General features: G+C 37.9%; 1 protein-coding gene across 6 annotated transcripts in view; it reads right to left on the reverse strand.

Annotated features, from left to right (window-relative positions):
- RGS22 (regulator of G protein signaling 22) overlaps window positions 1-18,839 on the reverse strand; it is a 64,206-nt gene that overhangs the window by 2,487 nt on the left and 42,880 nt on the right. For 5 of the 6 annotated variants that reach the window (XM_027657102.1, XM_027657099.1, XM_027657103.1 and 2 more), the window contains 9 exons: window positions 18,671-18,825; window positions 15,485-15,647; window positions 14,711-14,869; window positions 12,880-12,942; window positions 10,706-10,867; window positions 7,602-7,781; window positions 6,005-6,145; window positions 2,249-2,512; window positions 507-609 (listed from right to left, as the gene is read on the reverse strand). In XM_027657102.1, the coding sequence (XP_027512903.1) occupies window positions 507-609; window positions 2,249-2,512; window positions 6,005-6,145; window positions 7,602-7,781; window positions 10,706-10,867; window positions 12,880-12,942; window positions 14,711-14,869; window positions 15,485-15,647; window positions 18,671-18,825 (1,390 nt within the window). The remainder of the gene's footprint in view (window positions 1-506; window positions 610-2,248; window positions 2,513-6,004; window positions 6,146-7,601; window positions 7,782-10,705; window positions 10,868-12,879; window positions 12,943-14,710; window positions 14,870-15,484; window positions 15,648-18,670; window positions 18,826-18,839) is intronic. The other variant, XM_027657098.1, reaches the window with a different exon arrangement.

An 18,839-nucleotide genomic window follows, 5' to 3' on the forward strand; every position in this document is an offset into this window, starting at 1 on the left:
TTACATAGTCCTATTGCTAGCCCTACTGATAAATGCAGGAATTTAATAATCAAACAGGTCATAATATCCTTGGGGAAGACCTAAGAGGATGTTCATGGCAGAAACCAGGATGAAGCAATGCCTCTCACATCCCCTAAAAACATGCTGACAAACTGGTAGAAAGAACTTTCAGTATCTGCTTGTATGTAAGTTGATGAAGCACAAAAAGCCAGGGAGGTGAAATGTGTGTGTGATTGCCACGTCACTCTGCAAAATGAAGGATGGCTGAATCCCCCTCTTCAGTAGGACCTCTGCAGTAAAGGCAATGCTTATACCTTGCAACTTTTACTGTCCCTTTCTTAGAAAACTTATCACTTACAAGTATGGTGCAGAGAGAAACTCCCCTGTGGACAGCAAAAGAGAGGCAGAGGTTTACGTACGAACTCAAAAGAAGAGTAAGCAAAGTCCTTATACCGAGAGAATTTCACCTAAGCTATAAGCTTGTCCTAATAAACTACGTTAATAACCTGAAAGGAATGATGATGAGGTTTCCTCCAGATCTTCTTCCCTTTTAATGAGTATTCTCTCCTGCTCCAAGGCTTCTATGTACTTGGAATAGGACCAGGAAGCCTGCAAGAACCATTAAACACCATCAGCCTTCAGAACAAGTCACTGTAGTTCCTGGCCCATATCAACAGTGAGATAAAAAACTTGTTTATGTTAAAACCCTGTTATTGGATAACCACAATTATTAAGAAGATTCTTTTCATTACAATATTGGAATCATATGAAAAATAGTATTGCTGCAAATAAGCAAATCTCAAAACACCATGATTTAAGCAAGTTTGACAGATGCAATGTTTACATTTATTCTCCATCCCTGGTCTGTCTTATTTGCTCTCCTTTCATCTTCTAAACCTAAGTACAGCAGATCTTTCCCCTCCCAAAATATCTGTCATTTGTGCTATTGAGGACTTGATTTTATCTCCCTGTCACATCCTTCGAGCATGTCCTTTCTTAAATCATTGAAGCCTCACAGTTCTTTCTGCCTGCCTTCTCTAGCAGAATGCTACTACCACTAGAGGCTAATCAACTGGAGACATCATCCTTTCTTTTTCTAAGGATCAAATGTTGCTCTTTGCATTGCAACAACCACAGTTCAGGTTACATGTAAATATTAAGTCACTTTCCCAAAACAGCTGGGAACTGCATTTTTATTCAGGCCAATTTTTTTCCTTACACCATGAGAAGTTTAGGGCCAATTTGTCATATCACAACTCAGTAGAACTTCTAGCACTATCCTATAGCAGAAAGGGGCTTGGAGAAGAAAAATTAAACTGCCCTTTAAAAGATTATTGTTTGTTCTGTAGTTACTTGCCTCTTCTTGAGGGCTTAAGTCTATGCCATGGATATACTGGTGAGCTCAACTCAATTTAAAAACAAAAAAAAATTAAAAAAATAGGTATGAGCAAAAGTAAAAAGGTCCATTTAAGGGACAAGGGTGTAAGCTTAACTATGCAATTTGCTTCAGATTTTGGGGGTATTTCAGACTGCCCATTTCTATATTCTGCTCATCACTAATGTAATGCCACGAGAAGCAGTGGCTAAAGTGGGATTTACTCCTGCATCACATGGCATTATGTGGTTGCACAGATTCCCCATTATATTATGGCAGTGCCAACTCAGCCATGAATAATCCCTTCATATGCCCCAGGTAGCATGTCTGTTCTTCCCATTTCTCCAATCAAATGTCTGTTAACTTTTCACTATAGGTTAGATGCATAGTGAGAGTTGTTATGGAAGAAGTCCTAAAGTAGTATTTGCTGTCAGATTTTCAAATACCTAGATTTCCTGAAGGAGTTCTGCTTCAGTTTTTGACATATGAACAGAACAGAACTCTAGCCCAAACTGAATTCTTTCAGGACAGGAATTTCACAAGTAATGAAAAGCTTATTCCAGAACTGAACTATCTTTTCTTCAATTTATCTTTACAAACAGATTCTTTTTTAATCTATACACCGTAAGAGCTTAACATGCAGTCAGCCATTAATAGTACTCAGTACCTAAATCTTAAAAAAAATCAAGAAAGAAGGAAAAAATATCATCTGTCAGGTAGGTAAACTTACAACAGCAAAGCTAATTGTGGAAGAATGTACAGTTATTGAAGAACTATGTGACAACAGTATTCAAAACCTAACTCCCCCTTCTAGTTTTCCCAAAGTCATTTTATCTCTCTTGAATGATATCTGTAGAAACGTGTATTATTCACCTCCCATCCAAATCCATCTAAAGATGGGGCTGATCCTCTCTTCATGTCAGTCGTATCTACCAAAGCACCCTTTGGCAGTTGAGTCAAGGAACTCTTTGGCATTTGAGTCAAGGCACTCCTTGGCATTTGAGTCAAGTCACTCTTTTGCAGCTGAGTCAAGTCACTCTTTTGCAGCTGAGTCAAGGCACTCTTTTGCAGTTGAGTGAAGGCCCTCTTTGACAGTTGAGTCAAGTTGATGAGTTTTCTCCCCGCTTCTTTACCCTGCTAATAATAAAAACTCATAATTAGATGTGAACAATAATTACGGTGCTAAAGTTAAAAGCAAGGCCTGAGGAACCAAAAACTGTCATTGGAAACGAGGTAGGTTCACTTGCAGTAATGTTTTGTAATGCTCAGTTTCATAATACATCACGTTGGGCATATTAAAAAATAGCAGAAGATAATGCTTTTTAAAAGCATTTCTTTGTTCTAGTCAATGATTCCTGGCCTCTACAGTCCTGCAGACCATCTTCCTTTCAGATTCAATACCTGCTCAAAAATATAGCTAAGGGACAGGGCAGATCTGCAACAGAACATATTTTAAGGACAGAGAGGACATTGTGAGCCTTTAATTTGGCCTCATGTATAAATGTAGAATGTAGGATTTGTGGTGATTAATTCCAGCTTGGTCCAGTAGCTGCAAATGAACTACAGTATACAAGTTAGGAAAACAGGCAATCTGATTTAAAACATTTACAATGAAGAACAAGGCATCGTTGCACTTCGTAAAATGCTCTGGTGATTAACTATTCATCATTTTCACGTTGCTTTTGTGTTTTATGAAGGCTGCACCTTTGCACATTCTGTCTGATGATCCCAAAATTCTTTATAAACGTTAATCAGTGTTCATATTTGACCTCACACAGTTAACTCCACAACACCTCCAAGAGCTGAGTAATATAAGCCTCCCATGTTAAATGAGAAAGTAAGGGGGAGGGGGGGGGAAGGAGGTCAAATTGTTCCCAGAGTCACTTAGCAAGTCCCTGAAAGATCTGGAAAAGGATCAACTATCCTGTTTCCTTGCTCATAAAGTGCCTTTTCCTTCCTCATCATCCCCATTGTCCTATGAACCCATCAGCTCTAAGAGTGACTTTTGGATACAGAACTGGCCAGGCAGTGTGATGTTCACCTTCTCTCCAGGAACAGGCTCAGTAATTCTGTGGCACACTCAGTTGATGAAACAGGGATGCCAAAGCAAATACAGAGGTAGCATGTACACTAATGCACTACAGTTTATGTTTGTTGGCTTTCTCAATGAAAATGGTGAATTAAGTGAGGTCTTTAATAATGTCTTCTCATAATAAATTAGGCAATGTTATGGCAATGTCATATCCCATGACATTACACCACTAACTAACAAATAAGCTTATTGCTAAGAAGCGTAAAGAGAGATGACAGAAACATGGAAAAGGAAAATAATGTTTATGGCTTTCTTTGCTAAGGGTATGGAAAGACTAAATACAGATTTATAATGTAAGGTAAAACTGCTTTGTGCACTTGAAAGCAAAAAAATCCAAAATCTACTTTGGAGGTAAAATGCAATTCTGTATATAACAAATTGCTAGCACTGGCATCAAGGCAGTCTGCAAAAAGTGATGAATATATATTTTAAAGTGTGTAGCATGTGCCTCTAGCAGTTAACAAAGGAACAAGTCCATTGCCAGGAAGCCTTCGATAGAATTTGCCCCCTAAATAACAAATAGGCACACAGAAAAAATATTGAGATAGTCAAATAATACCAAGTTATGCATAATTGTTCACTGAAAAGCTCCTTTTCTGACCATTTTTTCCATTATACTACATAAAAGTCCAACTTACCTGTTCAGCTCTAAAACTGAGGTGAGCCCAAGTAGACTGAGCACCCCAGGGACACATTTGTGAGGAAAAAGAAAGCAAATTCCTCCCCCAGGACTATGATTGTTCATTTTTGACATAAACCCAAAATAGCAACTGATTTGTGGAGTGGAGGGGAAATATATATACGAAAAGTTGTTTCTAACCCTTGCCAGAGCTTTCCTCTCACTCAGCGTGAGCCTGGTGGGGCAGAAGAGCATAGACCTTATTTTCAATGCCAAGACATCATCACCTTCCACAAGCTGCTGGTGAAACTGCTATTGCTTATGTTAGATGAACCTTATCAGTATCCTTCAGGGATAGTGAATTATTTGAATAGTTACATTGTCATTGAGAGGACAGAAATCTCAAACAAGAGAACAGGAAATGGCAATTTCTTTAAACAATAGCAGAAAGGGGGAAGGGTTTCAAAAACATTTCAAAAATTTATCTGTTCCACCTATTCATTCAAAAAATTTTAAAAGGTAACCGGTTTACTGGTCATTTTTTTCATGAGAAGAATAGTCTGCAAACTGTTTACTGAACTGCATTCTCTGCCTGTCACTTTCTAAAATTTCTTACTCTGTTTCCCAGCCTAGAAGCGTAGTTCACCTTTCCCATTTGTTCTCCATAAAAGCTAGGCTTTTGCCCTCCTGGCCAAGATTTTCTCTTTACTTCCTTGATCTTAATCAGAAAACTTATAGACAGGCCACAAACAGATGGAAAAAATAAGTCTGTGAAAACGCAAAAGTGCATTACTTTGAAATATTGCATTCTTGCAGTATAAGTATTGCCAATGGCCTTGCCAGACATATCTGTATGGAGACAATATGCTTTGGAGAAAGGAACACGAGTTCTTAGATTTTAGGCTTCCCTTGACGTTGGTGTGTGGCCTTGAGTAATGTTTCACTGGTCCTCAGCTTTCATGTGTCTAAAGGAGGATAACAATGTATACATGTTCTTATGGGCATGTCTTTATCTGTCCAGGTACTCATGTGGTTCTCATCATAAGTAACATCACAACACGCGCGTATGTGGTATTTAACATATGTAAAGCTCTTTAAATGCTACTTATGATAGTTTGCAAGTCCAGTAATTTCTCTGCCCTTAAAAGAATGTTCTCCTCCAAAAGCTGGCCAAACAATTGTATTTCATAAAAAATAAACTGTTTCAAAGCCTATAATCAATAGAAAAAGAAATACATTACATTTTAATAAAAAAGTCCAAGAAAAACAATTTTACAAACAAGCATTCCACTGTAGAGGTCACAGTTCTGTTAATGTGCTGAAACTGTCTGGAAACTCACTGTGAACAGTCTAACAATTTCACTGTCAAATATGAGAAATATTCAAGAAAAGGCAAAACCTATGCAAAGTAATCAGTGCATAAATATTTTTAAAAATAATGTGCAGACTTTTCAAATGGTCCTTCTGAAAAATAGATATGAAATTAATTTTGGGGTTGGTTTGGTTTGCTTTCAATAGTAATCCAGAACTATAAATTCTAATATAGGACAATACATCACGAAAGTGCAAACAGGTCTGCAGTTACCCACTGTACACAGATTTATTTTTTTTTAATTCAGCCTTCTTTTTTGCTCTTCTCTTGGCATAAAAGATGACTAAAATACATTTTTCCCTCTTCTTAATGAAAGGAGTATTCCATTAACTCATCTGCTTCAAGTTAAACCTAAGTATATGCATCGGCAGGATTGGGAATTAATCATCCTAGGACTGGGTCACATGTGAAGTTTGAAATCTAACAAAAAATATTTGGTAGCTTTGGAACAGGCTGAGAAAGGGATATTTTAATTCATGTACGTTTGCTCATGAAGAAGTTTTTATGCAGTTTGTCAGATGTCACCTGAAACCTTGTGAGCCTTACCTTTGCTGTTATCCTTTCCTTCTTTCGCATCTTTTTTTCCTTTTCTTTCTCCAAGGCACGTAGAATTTTTTCACTATCCACATTGCTTTGCAACTTACAAAATTCTGGCCAAAATTTAAACAGAAGAGCAAAAACACTCATCTGCACAAGAAGAAAAGAAAGTCAATCTTGACCGTATTAAGAAAACAATTTACTGTAAAATAAAATGTAGTTTACCATGCGAATGAAATAACTATTTCTTTTTGAACACACAGCCTTGTTCCTCCCACGTACTCTGTCCTGACATTTCAGCCCAGATTTGCTCGGCACATGCTTTTCATCAGTGTGTTTATTACTGGTGAGAAATCTTCCTAAAACACAGTTAAAAGGCACTTTCTTTTTTTTTATATTTCCCTAAACAATTGTTTGCATTAATGAGAACATCCATCATTTTTTACAAGTATTCTTGATAAAATATACACCAGTAGAATTGCTTTTGCACCACTGTTCTCCTCAAATATTTCAAATATTCAGTTCATTAGGGAGAGGGCTTTTTTTTTTCCCTTCTTAAGAGAAAGGAAATACTTTTTTGCCTCTGGAAAGACTCTTAAACCACATTACAGATCTATGAGCAAATCTTGGATAATTTTTAAATGATATAATCTCTCATAGGGTCGTTTTTGAACTAGAATAAGGAAAACAATTTTAGAAAAGCAAACAGAGGGGCTCAGTAAAATCTGTTGCTGCACGTACCAAGGCTCACATTTTTCAATTAATTTAGATGTTTAATTCTCATTGAGAAACTTGGCTTCCAAATTGCCGAGCATGCTCAGCACCTCGCTGCTTCTGGCTCAATGGACTTGAAAGTGACAAGTGAGTCACTGTCAGGTTCCAGTCACAGCTTTTTGGCCAAGTTCTTCCTTTGGTTTTGTGCCACATTTCTGGAGTTCACTGGGGTTTTACACAGGCTGAAATGAAACTTCTGTTTCCCTCAGAACCTATGTGAACCCTCTTCTCTGACAAAACATTCATCTTTTGTCATCCAAACACTTTATGGGCTCACAGTTGATGTTTAAAGGTGTTGGTGTCAATTTTACAGAAAAGAAGAAAAACTAGCTTTCTTGGGCTTAGAAGATAAGACAGACAAGGCAGTATCAAGGGACAAGAAAAGAGTAAGTCTGAAGTAAAAGTTCAAAAATTGCTATTCAGTCTGAACAGTACAAAGATGAGAGAGAAAATTGTCTACAGCCATTTAAAACACACTTTTTGTAATGAAGGGAAAGACATTCAGCAAGTTAAGCTGTCTCTGTGCTCTACTCACATCTGCATTTTTCATAAACCATGAAAACTACAAACTTTCTAACTAAAAATTAGTTCTCTCACATTAACCAAGTGGTAAAGAACAAGCAATGAAGAACACAGGTTTAATTTCTACTGCCAGAATTCCTAACACAGACCTAGATAACACCTTTCCAGTATCAGCTAGCTGCCAGAGATCATTTTTATTGAGCAGTATATATCTGAATCCTAATTGTCACATAAGCAACAAAGACTGTTCCTAAAATCAGGCATGCAGGCTCTGGCCAGACCTATTACAGAGATTCGCCCAGCTTCTTACCTGTGCTTCTCTGAAAATGTAAGGTCCTAGTTCTTTCCTGCGCTCCAAAATCTTCTTTGCTTGTTCAGGTGGGATGTCTATCTGCAAAGCTGGGGGTATGGCAGAATTAATAAAGCAGTTGATAATAGCTGTGATCTTTTTCTGGACTATGGCATCAGCACAATGAGAATGGCACAAGTCCTGAAAGATGAAAAATAGCATTTTCAGTCAATGGAGAGAGAGACACAAGACCCTTTAGAGAGGCCCAGTGATCAAAGAATAATAGTCAAAAATATAAAAAAAAAATTATACAATAGATTCCTTCAGTATGTAGAACAAAATTCTTATAGCAAATGTTAATGGTCAAAGCCATAGTTAAGACTTGAGGGGGAGTTCTAATTTGCAAATGCAGATGTATAGCAGTCATGGCTTTTAAGTAATAACCTCTGCCTGCATGGTCAGACGGAACAGGATAGTTTTTAAGTGCATTACTGGCAAATAGGAGGCATTTCTGAAAAGAGAAACACACCTACAGGTGTGAAATGCACTAGTTTTCACAATAAGCCTGCTATGAGTAGCTTAGCCGTGGTAACCAAAATACAAAGAAATGCTCTAAATGCTCCAGCAAAAGAGGGGAAATATTTCGAGGGTACAAGGAATGTTGGTACAAGGGGGACAGTTTTAGCTAACAGTAAAATCTTCCATTTATTGAAATCTTCTAGTTTCACCATTCATTAGGATTTTCTAGTTTCCCAAAACCCTGGGGTTGGAAATAATTGTTTGCAGAACAGAATACAAAACAGATCTGAACTTACAGGAGTGAGATCACAAAGGAATACTGGGAGTTTTCTACTTTTCTTAATGTGATCCTATTGTTCTGATGGAACACCTGTTCTTACTGTGTTTTGATGCCCTGACAATGCTACCATTGGATTTTGACATGAAGGAAAAATAATTCAAAGAACTTCCTCCCAACACTTTGAAACACGAACTTTCCCTCAATCCATAAACATCAAGAAATTTCTATAATACTAGGAGACTATCACTTATATCTAATAGAGTCACAATGAGTGCTCTAGAGAATGTTCAGGAAGAGAGCCCTCTAAATGAAGAATCTGCATTTAGTTTTGGTATAGGAGTCTACATATTTACTTTGCAAAGAAATTAAAAACAGGGCTTTTAACCAGAAATGTGGTATGTGAAAGAGCTGGCTTGTTTTATTATGAATACTTTTCAGTTTTGAAAAGGAAAAAAAGAATGATAACAGCTATAATAAAGAAAGTAAGGCAATACAAAAACATATTCAATATATCCTAAGTATATACTATGGATTCCTTTGTTCATCTAGCATAGAAGAGAAGGCAGAGAGCTGTAGTAAGAGGGAAGACAAACAAGCCATATGATATGAAGAGAGATGAGACTGAGCATAGAGGAACAGATGGAAGTGATCCACAGATTTATGTTTCTTCATATTTGTTTAAAAAGAAATCTTGGTTTTGGATTGCCCCAAGATGTGCTGCCAGCCTGATGGGTTACGGGGAGCATTGACTCCTAAAGGGAATTCTGTCTAAACTGATGGCACGATAGGGCTCAGACAATACAAGTATACACTGTGCAAAGTGCTGCCCACGCCTTTGGCAATATTCCTCCAGTTCAGCCTGACCCACAACACTCCTACTACTCCAGCTCTTTGCTTCTATAAAGAGCATCAACTGCCAACCATGACAAATCACATGCACGGAGAAATACGGTCAGATTGTACTTTTTCTTGATAAGAAGACAAATAAAATTAACATAAATGCAGGAGAGGGGTTGGGACAAAAAACAATGAAGGCTTTCTTCAGAGAGCAGATCTACAGGGAAAAGAGTCTAAACGACACTGCACATTAATTTGCAGAAAGTTTTCATGTCCTCCATAATGTAGCAAAAAAGAGTCACAAATCTGAAAAAAATTCAAATATTTTGGAAAGGATTTATGTCATGGAATACCAGGTGCCTTCATATCAGGTTTTTAATGTAAGGTAGTCACTTTATAACCAAGAGAAAGAAAGCAGCGCCCCCAGAGAGCATTTCAGCTAGTGATTCCTTACTTGGGGATCAGAGCCTTTGTGAGGAAGAGAGATTGAACCCTGGAAACAGAGGAGCTTCAATTTCTAAAGCATACTCCAAAATTCAAATTCTTAAAATTAAACTGTGAAAATACACCCAAATGCCTGCAAAAGATCTCTAAGTACCACTGCAGCATCAGTTGTGTTTACCTCCTAACTTCTGAGCATGTTAGCTCCCTGCCTGCCATGTGCACACAAGCTGTGCTTAGGAGCCCAGGAAAGATTCTGCACTCTGGTAGCACTTTTGCATCAGGAATATTCCAGAGGCAAAAGGAAAGAGGAAAAAGTGAAAGATCTGTGGTGTCCCTGAATTCAATCCAGGGAGCTACTAGGAAGCTGCAGTGTGATTTAAAGGCTCACTCCAGAGCTTTCCCACTGTTTTTCAACCCACACAGCAGCAATTTCACAAAAGTGCATGTATTTGGGAGAGAGATAATCCCTGCTGACCTTCCCCATCACATTTGACTTTGGTCCCATCCTCAGCTGAAGTCAAATGTGACACTACAAAGGGCAAGGGACTTTGGGTCTGCATTGCACATATAAGCATTTTGGGTAGTTAGTATCTTTACATCTATAGATTTGATTGAATTTAAACGTTATCTCTGATTTTTGAGGAATTACCAAATTTAGCAATAATCCCATTATTTAACTGTATGCAGCTATAAAGACAGAATGAACATTTTAACACTTGCATATTTTCTATTGCTCAACAGATGTATACCAAACTCTGGGCATTAGCTAGTTGGTAGTGTCCCTTTAGGGACTCAGAAGAATGTTAGAGTTTGAAGAAGCACAATGAAATATAGGGATTATACATTTGAGTCAAACATAGCTACCCTTAAGAAGCGAGGGTTTTCTTCAAAAAAAATCCTGGTTTAAACCGTGAAAGAGGTTTTACTATGAACAACAGAATGAATGCCTGTAGACATTCTTGTTAAAATTCTCCTAATATGCAGGAATGGATGCATTTGCTTACAAACTGAATGCTATTCCCCCGGCTCCATTCTACCACCATACCTTATACTTTTGCACTTCTTGCCAAAAGAGCACTCCATTCCCCAGCAGGTCTCCTTGCAGTGACACAAAGCGTTGAAACAGATTTGCTGTCACCGGATCCAACAGTGCTTTGCGGAAAGCAATTATTTCACTAGATGAAGAAACACACTTATTGTCCATATGCTGTCAAAAAAAGAAATAAATGCACCAAATAAACTTTGTTTCAAAAAGCAATAACAAAGCCATTAGTTAGCATAAACTGTCTGATTCTTATCTTTCCACTGATCCTAACTTTCAGTAGTTTATGACTTTATGACATGGATACAATAAAATGTGGCAAGGTTTCATTTCTTTCTTTCCTTCTTTTTTCTTTTTTTTTTTTTTCAGTTTGGTTTAGGGAACATTTTTTGGAAGACATGATGGGAGAGGAAATGACTGACAATGATTTAGACCATATGACTACATACTATAAAATATGGAAACAGCTATTGTTATTGATTATGGCAAGAGGCTACTTTTCTAGAGAACAGTTTGAGTTTTGTGCAAACAAACAACAAAGAAAAAGGAACAGACAAACCACATAGCTTAAAGTTGTAAAATGCTTCTGACAGGGATCTCACCAACAAAATGAGCTTTGAAATGTGTTGCCATGATCACCAGCAGAAGCCAGAGAGTTTGCTCTCTGTGGAATAAAGCTACCAACAGTAAAACAGAATTTAGAGTCATCAAGACATTTTGGAAATCCTCATGCTGCCAAGCACAAAACAGTAGGCAGCCAGGAAAGGGTGGAGAAAGAAAGATGGCTTATGCAGAGACAGTTTGTTTGAAATGAAGTTCATGCTGGCCTGTCTTCCTGAACAAACAGTTCTTGTACTGTTGCTGAGGAGCAAGCCAAACAACCCCCTTTTGTTATCAGATGGATGAATGAAAACCATCTTTTAACAGTGGTTTAAACCTCTTGAAGTCCTGGAGGGATGGAGTACTCTTCAATGGTCAGCATGGGACAAAAACATTTTTAATTGTTGCCAACGGTCCTGGAAATCTAACCTGATCCTAAGCTGAAAGAGTTTCTGCAGCTGCTCTTAAACAGGGGTTATGCTTTATGTCCTGCCGCAGAGCCTGCTGGGCTGAGAGCTTACCCTTGTGAGAGGGAGGGTGGTGGCTGTCCAGAGGGTCCTTGGTTAAAATAAAGTCAGATCAACTTAGGCAGTAGGGTGGGATCTTCTCAGCCCTTGTCTGATTCTCCTACTACGTTCTATCCCCTGTGACCAGGAGTTAGGCAACTTTTGGGAAAAATTATTTCTGGGTCATATTCATGAAAGGAAGAACAAAACATTGCTCCCATCCCTATACCAATATACAAACTGCTTATTTTATGGGTCAACAACCTTGAAGCAGAACATGGAAAATAACCATCTTCCTGACAAACAGACAAAGGGAAAACTCAGTTAACAGAACCCATATGCACTTTGGATCCCTTTTGTGCTGATGGTTTGCATGGATAATTGGTGACCGGGTCTCCAGTTTGATTTCAACAGACAATAAAAGTTCAACTGAACAAATGTACACAACTTGTATGTTGGCAATCACAAAAAGTTCACTGCTCTTCAAGAGGAAAAAACTGGCAAACATCTGATGAAATGTATTATTACAAAGGTTTAAGAAGTTTAAATTTGATATTATCTCAGTGCTATGAGATTAAAATACAATTCTAAATGAAACAGATACTGTGAGATATGATTAAACCTGCCCACTCCACTGCATACTTCACATTCCCTTTTGTGTCTGCACGTAATCCACTTGCAATAATAAATAAACTACCAGATGCTGGAATGAACAGCTTGTCCCAATAAGTCCACTGCATGCAAAATACAGATAAATGTGAACTAAAGGTACAACATCAGTTTGAGGAGGGTTAAGAGTGCTCCAAAGCCCAAGACAAGAGACATGTTTTTATCAAGTATGACCTCTCCAGCCAGGAAGGGAGTGAAATTTACCATGAACATCAGCAGGGAGCTAAATTCAGGAGTAATATGAGTAATCAGTCCACTTCAGCCAATACAATCATGTCTGCTTTTGACAGCATTACATTTGGGCCTCACACTGTCAACAGAGAAATTATGAAGAATGTGCAAAGTCCAAATGAAAAAGACAGTGAAACTGCAGACACAAGAGATATGGTACATTTCACTTGCCTTCCAGATCCTGGTTGTCTTCTGCTGGTCTTTGCGTAAAAGATCTTCGGTTATGTCCATTATCTACAGTTGAAAAGTAGATTATAATTGTATTTTTAAACTCTTCTTGCTTCTTGTTCAGCCCTCTAATGATAGAGACCACAGTGGTAGAATAATTTATATGTCTTTGTTTGGATTTTATGTCTGAAACTACTTGTGGACCCACACTGAATGCCAGCCCTTCTTCAGCTATAAATGAGACTGGGAAGTTAGAGAAGAAAAGAAGCAATAGCAGTCAAATTATGCACTTCCACTGGTTTACTTTACCCATGAGGGACCACTTATTTTAGTAACAAATTTTGGTGGGTTTTTTTTTTTCCCCAGTATGAAATGTTTTTAGTTCCTTTGGACAGCTGTATCAGAAATACAGACTTGATCCTGCAACTTCTTTGTAGCAAAAATACACCTCAAATCAAGGGCAGGTTTTCTGAATAAGGACTACATAGCATGCCCACAGTATTTGGTCACTGTGAAATATGAAGCCAAGTAGAGAATGTCATCTGGTTTCATTTCTTCTAAAATACTTTCTTCAAAGGACCTTTTCATCCTCTGAATTTGCAATAAGAAAGAGAAAAGAGCAGTAAAACATAAATGGAGTTAGGAAAAGACTAAAAGCTCATTAGAAGTATGTATTTCCTGTAAACTGTTTATTTGAGTTGAATACAACATTTTCTAAGCTACTTGGGCTAATCTGCCTGCCAGCACAGTGCAGCAGGTGCAAGGAGGTCTGAGTTAGCTTCCAGACCTGGAAGCAGCTTAGCCTTATTGCATAGTCTTGTACCAGGACTTGTAAAGGAGGCAGAGTTCAGCTAAAATGGACAGAAAAAATTTTAATTTAATTAAATAATCATTATTAAAATTACTATTTGTCTTATCAGAACCTATACTTTTCACATTCCTTAGTCTTCTGAACCAATGGAAAGGATCCAGTTCATAGCACCTCTGACAACCTTCTTGATGTTATAGAGATGACAGAAAGCAAATTTTATTAATCAATGCAGTTGCATATGTGTCTGCTTGGTGGAACTGTGAAGTTGCCTTCTGCCATGACATTCGCATGTCAGAGCTGTTGTGGAAGTGCAAAAAACTAAGTCTCTTTGCATCTGTCAGCAGCAGGATGATCTCCTTACACAGATCACAGCCACAGAGGCATTCATAAAAGGCAGATTTTCAGACTTTCTAATGAGCCAGCAGGAGTGAAAGGCTCCTCACTCCCAGTTTTCTGGCAACTTTCTGAAGTAACCAATTGGAACAAGGCTTATAGCAGTTAACCTCCCCACTCAGCAGAATTTCACAAGTCCTGAAGTAATTTCTACAAGCATTGCAGCTCCAGATGGGAGAATGCAGACAGCATAAGAGAGAGAAAGAATTACAGCACGGGAAGCCCACTCATTTGCTTGTGTTCTGGTGCCCTTGGGCAAATCCTTTACACAAAGCAGCATTTCTTCAGTGCACAAGTGTATGGCTAGGGCAAAATGGCATATGGAGAGTGTAGCACTACAGCAAAGATTAGTTGACTCTCCTGGCAGCCTGCCTGGCAGCAGAGCTAATACCTGCTCCTTCAGATTTAGGATCTAACAATAATACTGTCAGCTAAACTAAGCCTTCAGAGCAACTGCCTTCACAATTATCAGGCTGAATGTTTCAACCTGTACATGCTACAGCACCTCTTTCAGTGTAAACTGAAAGAGAGTTGTGGGCTGCTTTTCCTCTGAATCTTTGTATCCCAATGGTTAATTATGAGCCAAACACAAAACAATGCCTGAAAGTGTTGCTGTTGTTAAAAAATTACCTTTGCTTGTCCCTCCACCCCACGGTGTTCATCTGCCAGGAACAATGGCAGCCATTGTTTTTCTAATCTCTTCTGGACGCACTGCTGAACTTCTAGCAGAACTGCTGCCGAAAGTTGATCATGAAGGATTTGTCTCCTTCCTCCACCTGACTGCATTAGCTAAGCAATCCAAACACAATAACACATGACATAAACTTTTGTGTATACCAAAAGTCCTTTATCTCTCTACATCCTTGATTTAGCAAAGCATGAGCTTAATTGTAAGCAAAGCATTTAATGCATGCTTACCCAAGGCTCATATGTACTTTTCATAAGAGAGAACAGATTACATTTGTCCCTACCTATAATAGGACACAGACTCTGGGAAATAATACCCCAGCTTGACCAAGTAAATTGCCTAAGTATCAAGATATATCAGAGTACCACAGCTCAGACTTACTGTCTGTGGCTTTACTGACATACTAAATAGAAAGCTGGAACAAGTCACTGTGCCTGAAAGCCATTTTTACACTTTTTCTGAGCTGTGTTGTGCATGCTCTGGCTGTGGCCTCAGATCAGGGTTTAAGAGAGATGTTCTATAAGGAGCAGGGAGGAAGAACTCAAACAGGAAGGAAGGGACCCCCAGAACCAGAACAGAATTAGACTTCTGGTCAAAAATATAGGTAAGATTTGAGGATATAGCTTGGGGAAAAGCCGAATTAAACCCTCTTGTGGACTTTTATCTCAGAGACATTCAGTGTGATTGTTCTTTATAAATGGTTTTGTAACTGGTACCTTTTCTTGTTGCTCTCTGGTAGCTGGGCTGTTGGGTCCAAAGAAGTACTCATCATTAAAGTACTTGCTTTCAATGTCCTTAGACTTTTCTTCACTTCTTTCTTTATCCTTGTGGAGCATCTTTCTGAACTCTTCAATATCAAGCCAACACATGAGATCCATGCTACAAATTTAAACAGAATGTTATTTCAGTATTGAGTACATATCATCAACATTCTAGGGAGTTATTTGTTTAACCACAAGCCACCAAAGTAATCAAGACCTAAATACCAGGTCAGATTGGGCTGAAATTTTATGTCATTTTTTTCTTTGCTAAGTACCATCTGGTGAGACCATGGCACTTGCTGAACAGGCAGATCAAACACACATCTTGGGGATCTCATTTAGGGTCACTTTTGGGGTACCCCAAAAGGAGTACCCTCCTCAATATGCCACTGCTAAATCCAGCAGGAACTGTGAACTAGAGCCATAGTGTAGAGCTCACAGAGAGAACGAAAAATTAAACAGATGAGAATTTGAATCACTACTGAGGCTGTGAGCCACTGAAAGACAAGTTGATGCCTCCTGTTCTGCCCCCTTGTCATATTGCCTGAGAAAGGAGCATGGATGACACCTGGGAACATCAGCCCCAAAAATCACCCCCTTCCTACCCTGTGTGAAATGCTAGAGTTTAAGTCAGTCTGCAGTCAAGCAGACAAAACAATTTATGATAAAATTTGTTTCTAGAGCTTTTTGTGGGATACTTTTTCATAAATTACTGATTCTACTACTTATTTAATTATTCATAGTCAGTGACAATCTCTATCTGCAATCCTCAGTCTATATATTTCTCATAACATTTGAGTGTACACTATAAATTTAAGTTTGTTTTCATAGAATGGTTTTGTTCTTTAAATCAGAGGACAGAATAATTGACATACCTACAATTTCAGTTTAATTTATATAACTGTTTTCTGATGGTGTCTTATTAGCTGAAGTTTTGTGAGCATTTTAATTAGGACATTCACTGTATTTGAAACAGGAAATATGAAACATTAAATTCAGGCAAATCTGTTTCACTTTTCCATTCAGCTAATAGCTGGTTTTTTCAAAGTATTAATCTATGAGTAAAACTTTCAAAAGCATTTGACTGATTTAAGAACAGATGTTCTCCTTTCAGAAATCTTTTGAGATCCTTACAGCCCTAAGTTCTATTGAAATTCCTTCATTTGCTAGTTCATCACAACATGAATAAGTTCACTCAAATTCAAGTGCTCCAAGTTACTGTGGTTTATGGAGTAACTCCTTGGCATCTACCTATGACAATTGATCAAATATGTGCATCTTATTTTAAAAGTACAATATATAATTTTGAAGTGTGTTAGTTAAACCATATACAGTGGTGGCTTATCCTGGCTTACTGCACTTTTCTCTTTCAACAGATCAGGAGCACAGGCATAATCAATTAGTCTGGCGAGACTAACAAATGGAACCCACTAAGTCGAAGTAACACAAACTGTCCTGCAATTGTGTGAATATATTCTATATATTTAATTAAATATTAATTAATGAAACTTCTTTTAGTTTCTTACCAGAATTTGTGCACAGCTACTTAGAAGCCTGTCCTTCCTGAAACTTGGATCACTTATAGTTGGAAAAATCAGAACCATAAATTTTGATGAAAAGGTAAATGGCACATTTTTTGTTTTTTTCTGAAAATTTCCAGACTGCATTAGTTCTAGGATCCCTTCAGCTTATAGTACCATTAAGCATCTTTACTATGGTATGCCTGCTGGACTACAGAGTTACTACATCTGGATCCAGCTCTAAAACACTTTTGTGAGACTTTTTCAAATGTTTTTCTTCATTATGAATTTTTACAAAAGAAAATTTCTCCATAAATTAAATATTTCTCTGCCTGGCTCTACCACTTCAGAAGGGACTTGTCTGTGATTAACAGAGAGGCAGGAAATCCCAGAGGCAATTCAGTGTCCCTGTCCAGGACCTCATCCTAGCCAGTGACCTGTTATCTGGTGATTCCTACCATTTCCCATGTTAGAGAGTATCTCAAGACCAGTAGTTTCCACAGTGGGGTGTGTGCAGCCAGGAGGTGTTAAAGATCATTTGTTAAGGGGCAGGAAGAAAAGATTATAACTACAGTAGCACATGCGTATAATGTATAAAAGAATTAAATGTACATATATTGAGGGCCCATGCTCAAAAATTTTTTACTGATGAGTTGCATGATCAAAAAAGTTTTGAGATGACTGCTCTAGACAACTAACTCAGAAGTGACTTGACTGCAGGCACCCACAGGATGAGAATATCAATTACCTGCAGTCCTTTTGTAGTCAGTGAGAAGAAATAGCCATCTTAGGAATGATCCGTCCAAACTGGTTTTAGATGTTACCTTCAGAATTAGAAGAAATGTGTCCAGAAGTGTGTATTTCTCTCTCTGACTACAAAGGGAATCTTCTGATGATAAGCAGAAGTGATGAGATTGAGTCTTGGCCAGGGGACTTCTGTGCCAGATGCCCATCTCTGGACACTTTTGAAAAAGCTGACCAATATCCAATCTAAAATTATAGCAGTGCTTGACTAGAAGCACTAGACAATATGCAAAGCATCAGCTCATGGGAACTTGGGTTAAAGGAAGGAAATGATAATTTAAGGACAAAAAAAGAAAAAACAAAAACAAATGGGCTCACTTTTTCAAAAAAACCTGCCCAAACTGTATCTGCTACAGGCAGGTACTTAAATCTGTTCAGCAAACACAAAACTGTGGTTACTCTTGCGCTGTGAGAATAATGTGTCTGTCTTCTACTATTTGTACATTTTTATAATACCCAGCTTTAATTTTAAAAATGTAATAAATTGAATCTGCACTAAAAACTATAAATTTTTACTCATTAAAGGCTAATTGCTCTACTCAGGGGTTTGCCACTAATCAAAGCAGAAACAGAAAGCAAAAGTCTAATACAAACAAGCTATGAGAAGATAATTTTTACCCCAAAATGTTAAGAAAATTCAGTTGTCTGAACAATGTGCATGTGTATTCCTAAATATGCAAATGCATTTTTAAAAAACACTAAAATCTGTGAACATTTAGATAGCCAAGATCCCCCGCAAAGATTTCTTCTGAACTTAGAAATAATAAAAAAAAAAAAAAAAAAAAAAAATAATAATAATAATAATGAAGGAACATACCCAGCAGAATGCTCATTAAGAAAAGCCCAGAACTGTTTTAACTTCTCTTTGTCATGGATCAGGTCAGACAGATTAGGACCTGCCAATCCTTTGGGAATTTGACGCAAGTATTGATCATCCGGGAAGGATGGCAGACCAGTGTCAGCAACAGTACTCTGAGGGAAAAAAT

The sequence above is a fragment of the Corapipo altera genome, unplaced genomic scaffold (genome assembly GCF_003945725.1).
Source record: "Corapipo altera isolate COAL_440 unplaced genomic scaffold, ASM394572v1 52b, whole genome shotgun sequence".
NCBI classification, from domain to species: domain Eukaryota; kingdom Metazoa; phylum Chordata; class Aves; order Passeriformes; family Pipridae; genus Corapipo; species Corapipo altera.